The following is a 13,243-nucleotide window of genomic DNA, read 5'->3' on the forward strand; positions in this document are numbered from 1 at the left end:
CGCCTGGGTGGCTCAGTCGTTAAGCGTCTGCCTTCGGCTCAGGTCATGATCCCAGGGTCCTGGGATCGAGTCCCACATCGGGCTCCCTGCTCTGCGGGAAGCCTGCTTCTCCCTCTCCCACTCCCCCTGCTTGTGTTCCTGCTCTTGCTATGTCTCTCTCTGTCAAAAAAATAAATAAAATCTTTAAAAAAAAAAAAAATAATAGGGGCTCCTGGGTGGCTCAGTGGGTTGGGCATCTGACTCCTGATTTCAGCTCAGGTTGTGATCTCAGGGTCATGGGATCGAGCCCCACATCAGGCTCAGTGCTGGGTGGGGGGGAGTCTGCTTGAGATTCTCTCTCTTCCTCTTCCTCTGCCCCTCTTCTCTCTCTCTCAAATAAATACATTTTTGAAAAATAATAAAAAATAGCTCAGTGGAAAAACTGAGGGGGGTGTAAATGCCTAGTGGGAAAATTATGCACAAAGCAAAAGAAATATTAACACATTTGGGATAGGAATTCCCTTTGGTGGGAGAAGGGCAGTACATGGTCAGGGAGGAGCTTATGAGGACTTCAAAGCTAATAAAAACATTACATTTCTTATTCTGAAGACAAAAGTGTTCATCTTATTATTCTACAAATGCACAGACTGATTTTAGACAAACAGGCAAACATAGCAAACAGACATATATGGCATCTGTATATGGAATTTTTCACAGTAAAATCACACATAAGGTGCTTGCTTGATGCTGAAGGAGTGGAAGGGATTATTAGAATAATACCTGTCCTCTCTCCATATTTAAGCCCATGTCAGACGTGGCTAATCCATCACCACTGAGCGCCCCCTCACTCCCACTGATGCCTGTGTAGGGACTGGGCCGTGAGCAGGTGTGGCCTGTTGTCTCCAGCAGATACTCGGGGCCATGGAGTCTCAGGTGGCGGGGGGCCCGGCCGGCCCGGCCCTGCCCAACGGGCCACTCCTTGGTACAAACGGAGCCACTGATGACAGCAAGACCAACCTCATCGTCAACTACCTGCCCCAGAACATGACCCAGGACGAGTTCAAGAGTCTCTTCGGCAGCATTGGTGACATCGAATCCTGCAAGTTGGTTCGGGATAAGATCACAGGTGTGGCTGTTGGCAGGTGGGGAGGGAGGGGACAGAGGTGGTAGTCCCAGGAGTACAGGTGTGACGGGGGCAGGTAGCACCCTGGGGGATCTGAGGTGTGATGGGGAGACAGATGTGACCCCTGGTAGGGTATCTCAGGGGTGATGGGGGGTAGGCAGGACTCTGGGGGATCTGAGGTGTCCTGGGGACAAGGTAGTACTCTCGGGGAACAGTAAGGTGAGGCTCTTGATTCTCATAACCTTGAGTGATGGCAATCAGCCTCTCAGGACTGGGTCTGGGAGGACACTGGTAGGTCTGGGGAGGTCATCATCCTGGTCCTGCCCACAGGGCAGAGCCTCGGTTATGGGTTTGTGAACTACTCTGATCCCAACGATGCAGACAAAGCCATCAACACCCTCAACGGCCTCAAACTGCAGACGAAGACCATCAAGGTTAGTGCCTTCATTTCCCTCTGCTGCCCGTCCCCCATGGCTGCCCATCTGCAACTGTCCCCTATCCCCCTTATTACCGCCCTCTTGGACTGCCCCCTTCATGGCCACTCAAACCCTACAGCCACCCACCCTTCCCACACACCCTTTTCCCCACTGCCACCCATCCTTCTCCATGGCTCATCCCCTGAGTGGTTCAAACTCTCCCCCAAGAGTTCCTAGCTGGGCGCCCGGGGCCCAGTGGCTCTGCCTGTCTGAAACTCAGTTTCCTTATTTGTCAGTGAGACTATCAGCTCCGCATTCTCTGGTGGCTCAGGGAGGTAGCCATGCCTTTGGCAGTAGAAGAGTGACCAGGGTCTGATGGGCAGGCCCCCTTGCCTTTGTCATGGAAATGGGGGAGGGGTGGGGGCCCATCTGCCATCTGGAGCCTAATTAGGGTCTGGGAGGGCGGGATTAGGGGCGAGCCCTCCCCCACCTTTGTGCAACGCCCCTCCCCCCATGACCTCCCCTCTAAGCAGCTGCAGCTGGGACTCTGCTAGCCCAGATTCCCTGGGGGGGATCGCCATGGAAACCCCCCTCTCTAGGTTCGCCTGGGGGTGTCTGGACTCCGCCCCACAAATCTGCTCTGGAACCTTGGGGGAGGCTGAGCTAGGGGTGCCCATCTGGCCCCCGTTCTCTCTGGGAACAGAGGTGCAGGAATCTCTTCCTCTTCCCATTGTGCGTTGTTGGGGAGGATGAGGTCATGACCTAATGGGTCCCTCCATGGCCAACTAGACTCAGAAGCCCTGGGGCATGAGAGTGACAAATCCAGAGGGCCACTGTATGCATGCCATGCAGTGTGTGTGTGTGTGTGTGTGAGATACCCTGGGCTGTGAGCCATTGTGTTTGTGGGACGCTGTTTTTATTGCACTGGTGCTTTGTGACAATTGTGACCTGGTGGGGCTGTGTGGGTGGGTCTACCTGTGCCCAATTCAGGATGGGGGCTTGTGCCGTGGTGACAGGTGTGTGGCTCTGCGACCCTTACTGTGATTATCCGAGACCCCCAGAGCCTCTAGGAATGTCTTCGCAGCCTTGAGTCACCCTTTGGCTGGTGTAGGCACCCGGGCTGTGCAGTTGGGGGCACGGGGCGGCCTCGTGGCTGTGTTTGTGTGTCCGCCTGGGCGGCACCCTTGTATGCTTGGTCCCGACCGGGTGCTCTGGCAGACCCTGCCCACGTCGTGTCCCGGTGAGGGGGTGTGGCCGAGCCCACAGCCAGCTGAGGGACCTGGGTCAGCCCCCATCCTGGGGGGGATGGGAAAGACCCCCAAAGACCTACTCAGTGCCTCAAATGACCCCCGATTACCCCAAACGCCCACCCAGGAGCTGAGGCTTGTTTTGCCCTCACCCCTAACTCTGATTCATCAACAAGCCCTCACCCCTCAAAACTCACAGCCCCGTGGGAGAGTGGAAACCATGGAGTATGTGGCCATGATTTTGAATTAATATTACCCGGGAAGAAGAGCAGCTGCTGTGTTTGTGTTTGTTTCCTTGGAGGACCCCAGGTGCGCACAATTGCATGAATTAGGACCCCTCTACCTCCGGCCCAGGAGTGCCCTCACCATGAGCCACCCCTGGCCCCATGTACTCCTTTTGTTAGTTTTTTTTTTTTTAGATTTTTATTTATTTATTCATGAGAGACAGAGAGAGAGAGAGAGAAGCAGGCTCCCAAGGAGCAGGGAGCCCGATGCGGGACTCGATCCCAGGACCCCGGGATCATGACCTGAGCCGAAGGCAGACGCCCAACCATCTGAGCCACCCAGGCGCTCCTTTTGTTTTTTAATTAGTGTTTCTAATGAAGTGCTCTGCCCCCACAACTCACCACACCAAACAAAAGGCAGACCTTTGACAATGACCCTTATCTACCCAGAGGTTAATTTAGAAGGATACTAAAAATAGACAGTAGCAGAAATGAGTGGGAAGAGAAGCTCGTGCCCCCCGGTACCTCCACCAGCTATAGGTCAACCTGTTAGCATCTGGGGGCGGCCCCTCCAGACTGTGTTTCCAGGACACGGATAAGCACACAATGAGATGGGGTCACACAACCGGGTGCTCTGTAAATGGACTTTTCTTTCCCCCAGTTTACAATACTCACCACTGTTTCTGGGAAATAAATATACACGTCCACCATTTTTTAAACAGCTGCAGAGAGTTTCATTGTTGGGCTGGACCGTAATTAATGACACAAATCCAATGATCGTACTAAAACGTGTCTAATTCACCACTGAGAGAAGTGCTTGGAGAGAATTGAGGGTCGGGGGCGGGTAGGGGCAGAGGACCAAATTCAGATGGAAGAGGACAGGGAGGACATTTCAGTTGCGACTGGAAGAAGAAAGGAGAGGAAGGGTGTTCCAGGCTGAGGGGAACAGCCAGAGCAAAGGTCCTGAGGCTGGGGTGTGCCTGGTGTGTCTGGAGAATACGGAGGAGACTGGTGTGGCTGAAACAGAGCAGTTCTGGGCAGAGAGGAGGGTGAGGGGGTGGGGTGATGGGCAGGTTGTGCAGGGCCTTGTGGGCTGTGAGAAGGACTTTTACTCTGGGGAAGGTGAGAGCCACAGAAGGTTCTGAGCAGAGGAAAGATGTGCCCTGACTCAGTTGCTCACAGGCGCCCTCTGGCAGCCATGGAGGAAAGAGCCTGGGGAGGTTAGGGTGGGAGTGGGGTAGAGGCTGTTGTACTGGTCTGGGTGAGCAAGGGTGGGAGGTGGGCCAGGATGCAGCAGTGGAAGTGGGGGAAAGTGTGTGGATTCCGGGTAATGAGGAAGGATCCATGGTGGATTAGATGTGGGTGTGAAAGATGGGCATCAGGGACAACGGAGGCTGGGGACCTGAGCACCCAGGAGGACGAAGCTACTGTTACTGAACTGGAGCAAGCTGGGGGACAGTTGGGAGCTGGATGCAGCTTCACTGTGATCCCCTGTGAGACCTCGGGGGGCGCCCAGAGGCACGTTTCGCACAGGTATGCAGCTTGGGGTTCAGGCCCACACTGGGGACAGACATTTGGGAGTCATCAGCATCGAGCTGGCGGCTAAAGACCTGAGTGACCCTGAGGGCCCCAATGTGGTCAGAAAGAGAAGGGCCAGAGTCCCGAGCTCACTTTCCAAAAGAGCGGGAAATGTCATGTTGACGGAATGTATGGTGTGAGAGCAGGAGCTAGGGACTCAAGGTCCTCAAGGTGACATCTGCCCCCCGGGGCCCAGCGACAGGTTTCCCTCCCCCCTTTATGTAGGCCGGGCCACATTATCGGCCACAGCCGTGTCCCCTCCCTCAAGCCCTGGCCGGCGCCACCCATGGAGACTACTTGAGAGAGATTTATTGAGTGAACAGATGAGGCACTTCTGCCGCTCGTTGGTGGTCAGGACGTGGCCTCACTCTCCCCATCTGTGAAATGGGTCTTCCCCTCACCTCTGTCCACCTGCCCGTCCCCCCCAGGTGTCCTATGCCCGACCCAGTTCTGCATCCATCCGAGATGCTAACCTGTATGTCAGTGGACTCCCCAAGACCATGAGCCAGAAAGAAATGGAGCAGCTCTTCTCCCAGTATGGCCGCATCATCACTTCTCGCATCCTGGTGGACCAGGTCACAGGTCAGGCCGCCGGGGACGATTAACTTGGCAGGGCACTGGGCAAAGGCATGGAGGTGGGACCAAAATGGAGATGGCGGGGAGAGAAACGGGTAAGGGGGTCACGGGACGGGGCAGGGTCCTCATGATGCCCTCACTCCCTGGCAGGCGTCTCTCGGGGTGTGGGATTCATCCGCTTCGACAAGAGGATTGAGGCTGAGGAGGCCATCAAAGGACTGAACGGGCAGAAGCCGCTGGGCGCGGCAGAGCCCATCACGGTCAAGTTCGCCAATAACCCGAGTCAGAAGACTGGGCAGGCCCTGCTCACGCACCTCTACCAGTCGTCAGCCCGGCGCTACGCAGGCCCCCTGCACCATCAGACGCAGCGCTTCCGGTAAACCCCCTGCCACCCTGCCCCCAGGCACCCTAGACCCCCCCATGCTGGGGGCCCAAGCCTGCAGCCACCCTCCCTGAACCCCATTCCTGCAGGGCAGAAGGACGCTGGGAGGGTGTCCACATGCTGGGGCCACTGAGGGCAGCAAAGGGGAAATGTGTGGGTCAGTCAGATGCTGAGGCCAAGCCCTTGTACACAGCAGGCACTCAATGTATGCAGGGCACTATGAGGGGCACTATCGGTGTGAAGAGTTTTATTTATTCTTTGTAAAGATCTATTAGAGAGAGAGAGGGAGAGAGTGCAAGCCAGGAGTGGGGAGAGGCAGAGGGAGAAGGAGAAGCAGACTCCCAGCTGAGCAGGGAGCTCAATGGCGGGGGTCGATCCCAGGACCCCGGGATTACGACCTGAACCGAAGGCAGATGCTTAACCGACTGAGCCACGCAGGCACCCTCGGTGTTAAGAATTTTAGAGTCAAAAATCGGGGCGCCTGGGTGGCTCAGTCGTTAAGCGTCTGCCTTCAGCTCAGGTCATGATCCCAGGGTCCTGGGATCAAGCCCCGCATCGGGCTCCCTGCTCCGTGGGAAGCCTGCTTCTCCCTCTCCCGCTCCCCCTGCTTGTGTTCCCTCTCTCGCTGTGTCTCTGTCAAAAAAATAAATAAAATCTTAAAAAAAAAAAAAGAATTTTTGAGTCAAAAAACAAAAAAAGCATTTTACAGTCACCTGATTGGGGCCCCCCTCTCTTGGGGATGGGCCTCCCGTGCTGTGTGCCCCCAGGTATCTATACTCATGAGAACGGAGCTTGTCTTGCCTGTATTTTAGCAACAGGGACCCTGAGGCACTTGCCCAGATGAGACACTGCCCCAAAGAGACTTGAACCTCCCCTTCTGGGGACCTGAGCCCCGCAGGGTGGGGGCAGGCGAGTGGGGCTGGGCGGGACAGGACACGGGTGCAGGCCAGGCAGCGGCAGGGCAGGCGAGAGGCAGTGCCCGAGTGAGCACGGTTCCGTGCCAGGCGGTGTCCAGCCGGGCGGGGAGCAGGCGGGTGGGGGCAGGGCCGGGCTGCTGGCCTGCCGGGTGGGGGCAGGGAGGGCAGTCAGGCTGGGCCCGGCCAGCGTCACAGCCGGGGGTGTGCCCGGAGGCCACGGGTGACCACCCTTTTTGCTTCCACAGGCTGGATAATTTGCTCAACATGGCCTACGGAGTCAAGAGGTAACAGTGCCCCCGCCCCGCTGCCCCCAGCTCCCCACTGTCCCTCCTTGGACTCTTGCCCCAGTGCTCCCCTCCCCCACCTCCCCACTGGGACAGCCAGCTTAGCTGCGTCTGCCCCCCTGTCTGGTGTCTGGGAGTAGCGTGTCCATTAAGAGAGGGGCTATGGAGCCTAGTAAATGCCTAGAAAGAGCTACTATGGAATTTGGGCCTGGGAGGGCCTGTCCGGGGCGCTCTCCAGCCCAGGGAAGGGTTCACAGTCATGGGTCCGGTCATGGCCATGCTCCTGGGTTCCCACGCTAAGTCTGCGTTCCATCTGCCACTGTTGATGGTCTTTGCTGACGGTCACAGAGTACCCCCTTTTAGCCCCTAGTCTGGGATGGATCTTGAGGCCCGCACAACGTTGTCCACATCCCTGACCCTGGGAGGGCTCCCTGTGTTTACTGCATCGAGAGCTGTTGAGCACACACTGAGTGCCGGGCGCTGGGCTCGGGGCTGGAGACCCAAGGTGGCTCAGCCAGACTTGGTCTCTCATGGAGACGAAATGACATTGAGCACAGTGCTTGGCACGTAGTGAGCGCTCAATAAAAGGTAGCCGCTCTTGTGATTATTGTTACTGTTATTCATTATCTCAGTCTAGTGGGGAAGGAGACAGGAACAGCGAACAGGGCTGTGAAGGGGGAAGGGGTGACGGGGACCCCGGTGAGACCGCTGACATGACCAAGGTGCCAGTGAGCAAGCGTTCCTCCCCACTGAGGCTCCCCCTGAGCGGAACGAGGCCTGGGAAGGTAGGGAGACAGTGAGGAACGAGGGTGGAGCCAATCCTGTTCATTCACTCGGTCCCTCTGTCAGTCAGTCAACAAACCTTCCGGGTCGCGGTGGCACTCGGGGGCTGTTCCGGGCTGGGGCACCGCAGGGAGCAAACCTTGCAGGGAAAGGGGAGCGGATCCTAAATACACAATCCGAGCAGGCAAAAGCCGGTAAGGGGCAGAGGAAGGCAGCGGACTGCGTTATCATGGAGGGTGGTGCTTTCCCAGCCGCACTCCCCGCCTGGTGGGCCTCTAGCCGAGGAGGAGTGGCAGGGTGGGGGTGGGGGTGGTGGGGGGAAAGTATGCCAAGGGAGGGGTAGTTGGCCAGGAGTGGGGAAGGAGCCAGGCTCCCGTAGGCTCAGAGGTTAGGGGGTCGGGGTGTAGATGGGGGCTCCCAGCAGGCCTTGTGGGGGAGGGCCTGACCTTCAGGGCAGGTCAGAAGTCAGGCCAGGGCTACAGGTGGGGATGGAGATTCAGCTGGGGTCAGAGGCGGAGGTCACGAGGCCATGGCAGGGTCAGGACAACGCAGGGGTCCCGGGGGCTCAGGGGTGTGCCGGGGGTCAGGGCAGAGCCCGCGTGACCCCCAAAGTAGTCCCCTGTCGCTCATCGCCAGGTTCTCCCCCATCGCCATTGACGGCATGAGCGGCCTGGCGGGCGTGGGCCTGTCAGGGGGTGCGGCGGGCGCCGGCTGGTGTATCTTCGTGTACAACCTGTCGCCGGAGGCGGACGAGAGTGTGCTGTGGCAGCTGTTCGGGCCCTTCGGGGCGGTCACCAACGTCAAGGTCATCCGCGACTTCACCACCAACAAGTGCAAGGGCTTTGGCTTCGTCACGATGACCAACTACGACGAAGCGGCCATGGCCATCGCCAGCCTCAACGGCTACCGCCTGGGCGAGCGTGTGCTGCAGGTGTCCTTCAAGACCAGCAAACAGCACAAGGCCTGAGCCGCCGCCGCCGCCCGCCCTCCCCACCCTCCCCGGGCAGCAGAGAGAGAGAGAAAGAGAGAGAGAGGGGCCCTGAGAGAGACAGCGCAGGCAGACCACCGACGGCACGAGGGCCCCGCATCCCTGCGGAAGCCACAGGGTGAGCACTCGGGGTGGGAGAGTCTGCAGGGAATGGGGGGTGCCTGGGGGTCCCCCACCCCGTCCTCCTGCCCCCACCCCAGGCTGGGCTGTTCACTCTCTCGTCTTGGTTTTGTTCATGGCGATGGTTTTTGTTTCTTTTTTCGGCTAAAAAGAAAGCAGAGATGTGCCCCCACCCCACCTTCAACCACCCTCCACGGGATGGCTTTGCGGGGACGCTGGGGGTGCCCTCCCAGACCCCCTTGCCCAGGCCTCCCCAACACCTAGATGAGCCTGAGGGGAGGGGGAACAGGTTTAAAAATCCCCAAAAAAGCGAAACGGAGGAGGGGTGTGGGCATCCCTGGCCCAGAGCCCCTGGATGGAGTGTGAGGAGCAGGGGGAGGGGCTGGAAACAGAAACAAAATGAAAAAAAAAGGGGGGGTGGGAGGGGAAGAAAAACTCTATTTTTGTAAAAAGGGAAAAAAGACCTCGTGGAGAATTTTTACTGGGGATTCTTGAACTTGAAAAAAAAAAACACAAAAAAAGACAAAAAAAAAAGAAAATATTTTGGCAGGTTATGTTTACCAACTGGGGCAGGGGCAGGGAGCAGGGCTTGGGGGCCGGGGGTCCACGGGGCCACACAGAGAAACACAGCCACGCGAAGACACGCGGGGGCATGTGCGCACCCGCGCGTACACACACACACACACACACACACACATACACACACAGGGACACACAGAAGCACTGACAGACCCAGAGACATGCCCCGGACACCTTCAGGAGCTCGTGGGCCAGACCCAGACATGCAGACACACACGTGGATAATCACAGAAGACCGAAGCAGGGGGGCTAGCAAATGTGGCCACGGGCAAACACCGATGTGGGCAGATGCGGCCGCAGGTGGATGCGGAATGCGAACATTTCCACGTGGACACGTCAGAGCAGAGACAGACATTTGGACACACAAATCTATAGACACCCGGTCATGGAGAAGCAGAGAGACAACACCAGGAGACAACGACATGCCCACAGCATCCCTTAGGCCCAGGCGAGAGGGTGGTAGCCCAGACCCTGGCCCAGTCCACTTCCTCCAGCTAGGCCGCCCGGGTCTCCTGCGGATGCGTGGCCCCACTCAGCCCGGCCCCAGGTTCTCTGCAGAGCTCTCTCCTGGCTCATCAGTGGTCCCTGCCGCCCACGAACACAGGCGTGCACACACAGAGCATCCATGCATCCAAACACACGATACCTCGTCTCACTTTTGGCGTCATGGTGGGCTGGAGGCAGCCCCCCCCAACACTTGAGGCCAAAGGACCCCCTGTCCCCGGGGCTGAACCTCCCTGGGCCGAGGCCCTGGCCCAGAGGCTGAGGGGGGAGGCTGGGCCCTGAGCTTTCCCTCTCCCCCAAGGCCTCCCCAGCAGGAAGTACCCGCTGTTCCCTCCAGCCCGCGCCCCCCCCCCCGGCACCCTGGGGTGGATGAGCCCAGAGGCCCAGCCCCAAATTCCTTCTCCCCCCACTTGTCACCCCTTTTCAGTTTGTTGGGTTTTTCTGTCTTTCCAAACTCCTGAGGGCCGTGGATGCAGCCCCCATCCCGAGCCCCAGCCCCGGCTTCTGTCTGGAAAGTCCAGACGCTCTCCATTCCCCTAGTTTTCATTCTTTGTAAAAAAAAAAAAAAAAAAGAAAAAAAGTAAAAAGAAAAAGAAAGAAAAAATTCCAACAGAAGCCGAAGGCCGGAGCCCCTGGGAGCCCTCGCAGCCCCCCACCCCCCGCAGCGGGCCCAGTAGGAACTGAGAATTACAAACCCCGAGTTCAGCTTCAGTCGCCCTTCCTCCGGTGTCCCTGCGTTTGGTGTCCGGCCATGGCCCCATCTGACTGCCCAGCTCTCTCTCCCCCACCCCTCCCGGTGTTTGTTAGTAAACGTCTGTGGAGCTTCTGCTGCAAGGAACAAAAAGAAAAAAAAAAAAATCAAAAAAGCGACAAAAAAACACAAACAGAAGAGAAAAAAGCGACAAAAAAAAGGAAGAAAAAAAAACACACAGAAGAGATTTAAAAAAAAAAGGAAAAAAAAAAGACATAAACTGGCACCAGTTAACTTTCTTGTACTTTTTTGCCGAATTTAGCTTCTTGTAGTTTTAACTTATTGCTATGTTAACTATTTATTCTCCTTGTTGCCCTGTAAGGACATTTGTGTATATTTCTGTTACTTCATCCAGTTTGCAAGTTTAAAGGAACCACGATGTTCTCTTTGTTTCTTTAAGTTTTGCTGAGACGTGGTTATGCCTAATTTATTTATAAAAGGGGAAATGGAATCATTAAAGTAATAATAATTATTAATAACAGTAATGGTAGCCGAGCGGCGCCCGGGGGGCGTGTGCTCTGTGGGGCGGTCCCCGCGGCCAGCGACGTCCGGGGTCTTAATGGGATTCTTTTTGCTCGTCTTGAGAATTTTTTCAGTCCTATTTAGCTGGTGAAAAACCCTAGCTTGTTCTTGATACACGAACCTATTTATTCTTGTGGTTTTTAAGTCCTTCCCAACCTCCCAGCTCCCCTCCAGCAGGGCAGGCACCCCCAGTGGGTCCACCCCTCTCCCTCTGCTGTGTCTTGGGGCTCTCTCCCCTCCGCCCTCCGAGCGCAGGGACACGTGGGCACACGTGGGCAGCGTGCAGGAGGCGTCTGTGAGCAATAAGGGCTGGGTTTGTCCCCTACCCTGGGGCAGCCGGGCTCTGCAGAGGGGGCACCTCCCCACACACACCCTCCCCCCCACTGAGGCCTAGGCCCCTGACACCCCCAAGTCTGGGAGGGGACTCCTTTTTCTAAAACACGGAACTCAGCCCAGCCAGGCCCCCTCCCCAAAAGCCATCCCCTCACCCCAGGGGCCGGTTGCGGGGGAGGGCCTGGGGTCTTCCACATCCCTGGGGGTCAGGGGCAGGGCCCGTGGGATGGGGGCTCAGCCCCTCCAGCCCTCCCTTCATCCTGTTATTTATTCAGAAGGTTTCAAATCACGACAGAGTCCATGTTGGAGGTGATAAAGAACTGTAAAAAAAAAAAAAAAGAAAAAAGAAAAAAAAAAAAGAAAGAAAAAGACAAAAAAAAAATCACAAAAACCCAAAACCCAACAAGAACACTTTGCGTTGCGTTTAGACTATTTATTACCGGGATTACAGGCCTGGCCGCGGTAACAGACTTTTACATGGAATTGTTTAATTATTTGTACTTTTCATGCCAGAAAATAAAAGTTCAGAATCTTACGGTCTCCGCTGTCCGTGCCGGCAGGTGGGGAGCGTTGGGAGTCTGTGTCATTGACCCGAGCTGTGCGGCCACGCCTAGGCTGCCGTCCCTCCCTGGGCCTGGCTCTCATCTGGAGCCCCGGGGCCTCCCCACAACGCACCTGGGACTCAGGATGGGTGGGCCACTGGTACGGGCAGAAGCCCAGATGGAAGGGGCCTGGGGTCCGTCTGCCCTGTGGTGCTGGACTTCTCTCCACCGCCCGTGGGGCAGCTCAGATGTGAATCAGGCTCTGGTAAGACCCCAGCTGTGGGGCCAGCCTGATGGGGGACAAGGTCTGGGCACCATCTGCAGAAAGCCGCTTCTCCTGAATTTCCCCCCTCAGCCCATCCCTGGCCCCGTGTACACCTGAGCAAAGCAAGGCAGACACAGCCTGGTTGGGGGGGATGGTGTTTATTGTTTTGAGGTCACAGGTCAAGTCACTCATCCCTGCCAGGAAGGGAGGCAGACACCGTGGGCGGGGGCGGGGGGCCGGGTGCCTGGGGCGGGCGAACTCCTGTGTTCCACCTTTGGAGACCGCGGGGGCCTGGGGACGCAGCCGCGCCACCCCCGGCAGGGCACGGGGCTCCACACGGCTCCTGCCCCTGTGGGGAGGCTGAGCACACCGGGGGGGCGGGCCTCGGGCCACAGGGTGGGGTGGGCGGGCGGCCCCACCGGGGACATCTCTGTGCCTTGAGGTTCTGGAGCCAGAGAAAGACCACATGAGAAAGACGGAGATGGAGGCGGACGGGTGGGGACAGAAGTGTTCCGCAGACCCCGCTGCAGCCCCGAGTCGAGGCAGCCTCAGCCCCCTGCCCACCTCGGCGCCCAGCCGGGCTAGAGCTCGTCGTGGTCGCCGTCGGCAGGCGCGTCGGGCGGCGGCTCAGGGCAGGCGGCCGGCGTCATCAGCTCCATGAGGTACTCGCAGCGACTGGGCTCCGTGGTGCTGGTCACCACGGTCTCCTTGCCACACAGCAGGCGCACCTGGAATGGGCAAGGCAGGGGCTCAGGCAGGCTCAGGTGGGCCCGGGCCCCCGCAACCCCTGCCCCCCGCACCCCCTGGCACTCACGGTGGTGGAGCGGTTCGGGCCCTGCCAGCAGCCCGTTCCCTGCTCGTACTTCATGGCGCTGAACTTGTCGTGCTCAGGGCCAGCCCACGAGCCCCAGGTGCTGCGGCAGACAGGGTGCTTAGGGTGGGGGGCGGTGCTGGCGGGGACTGGGCAGCTGGGGGGGGGGGTTCAGTCTGAGCCCACTCACCCAAGGCTGGTGGGGGAGCCGCCAAGCTTGGGTTTCTGAGAGACGAGCTTGAAGGGGCAGAGCCGGTAGATGTACCTGTCACAGGATGGGGACGGTGGGCAGGGGACACGGGACCGCAGGCTCCCCCGT

At 57.9% G+C, this 13,243-nt stretch overlaps 1 protein-coding gene and 1 long non-coding RNA gene across 3 annotated transcripts; one reads left to right on the forward strand and one right to left on the reverse strand.

The window, feature by feature from the left end:
* The first annotated feature begins 891 nt into the window (after nucleotides 1-891).
* On the forward strand, nucleotides 892-10,304 carry ELAVL3 (ELAV like RNA binding protein 3). Of its 2 annotated transcripts, none has more exons than XM_081810473.1 (6): nucleotides 892-1,105; nucleotides 1,433-1,536; nucleotides 4,996-5,149; nucleotides 5,294-5,519; nucleotides 6,688-6,726; nucleotides 8,125-10,304. In XM_081810473.1, exons 1-6 carry the CDS (start codon nucleotides 901-903, stop codon nucleotides 8,474-8,476), a joined length of 1,080 nt encoding a protein of 359 aa, XP_081666599.1. In that variant the 5' UTR covers nucleotides 892-900; the 3' UTR covers nucleotides 8,477-10,304. The 2 variants fall into 2 exon arrangements, with proteins under 2 accessions (XP_081666599.1, XP_081666600.1); XM_081810474.1 differs by having other exon boundaries at nucleotides 8,146-10,304.
* A 1,951-nt stretch (nucleotides 10,305-12,255) lies between these two features.
* LOC145718967 (uncharacterized) lies at nucleotides 12,256-13,243 on the reverse strand. The gene is made up of 4 exons (XR_014142123.1): nucleotides 13,115-13,243; nucleotides 12,928-13,027; nucleotides 12,678-12,841; nucleotides 12,256-12,558 (listed from the first exon to the last, which is right to left on the reverse strand). It is a non-coding gene; the product is annotated as an uncharacterized LOC145718967 (long non-coding RNA).

This window comes from Leptonychotes weddellii, unplaced genomic scaffold, assembly GCF_054177405.1.
Source record: "Leptonychotes weddellii isolate Sample4059 unplaced genomic scaffold, ASM5417740v2 HiC_scaffold_2671, whole genome shotgun sequence".
Taxonomy (NCBI): domain Eukaryota; kingdom Metazoa; phylum Chordata; class Mammalia; order Carnivora; family Phocidae; genus Leptonychotes; species Leptonychotes weddellii.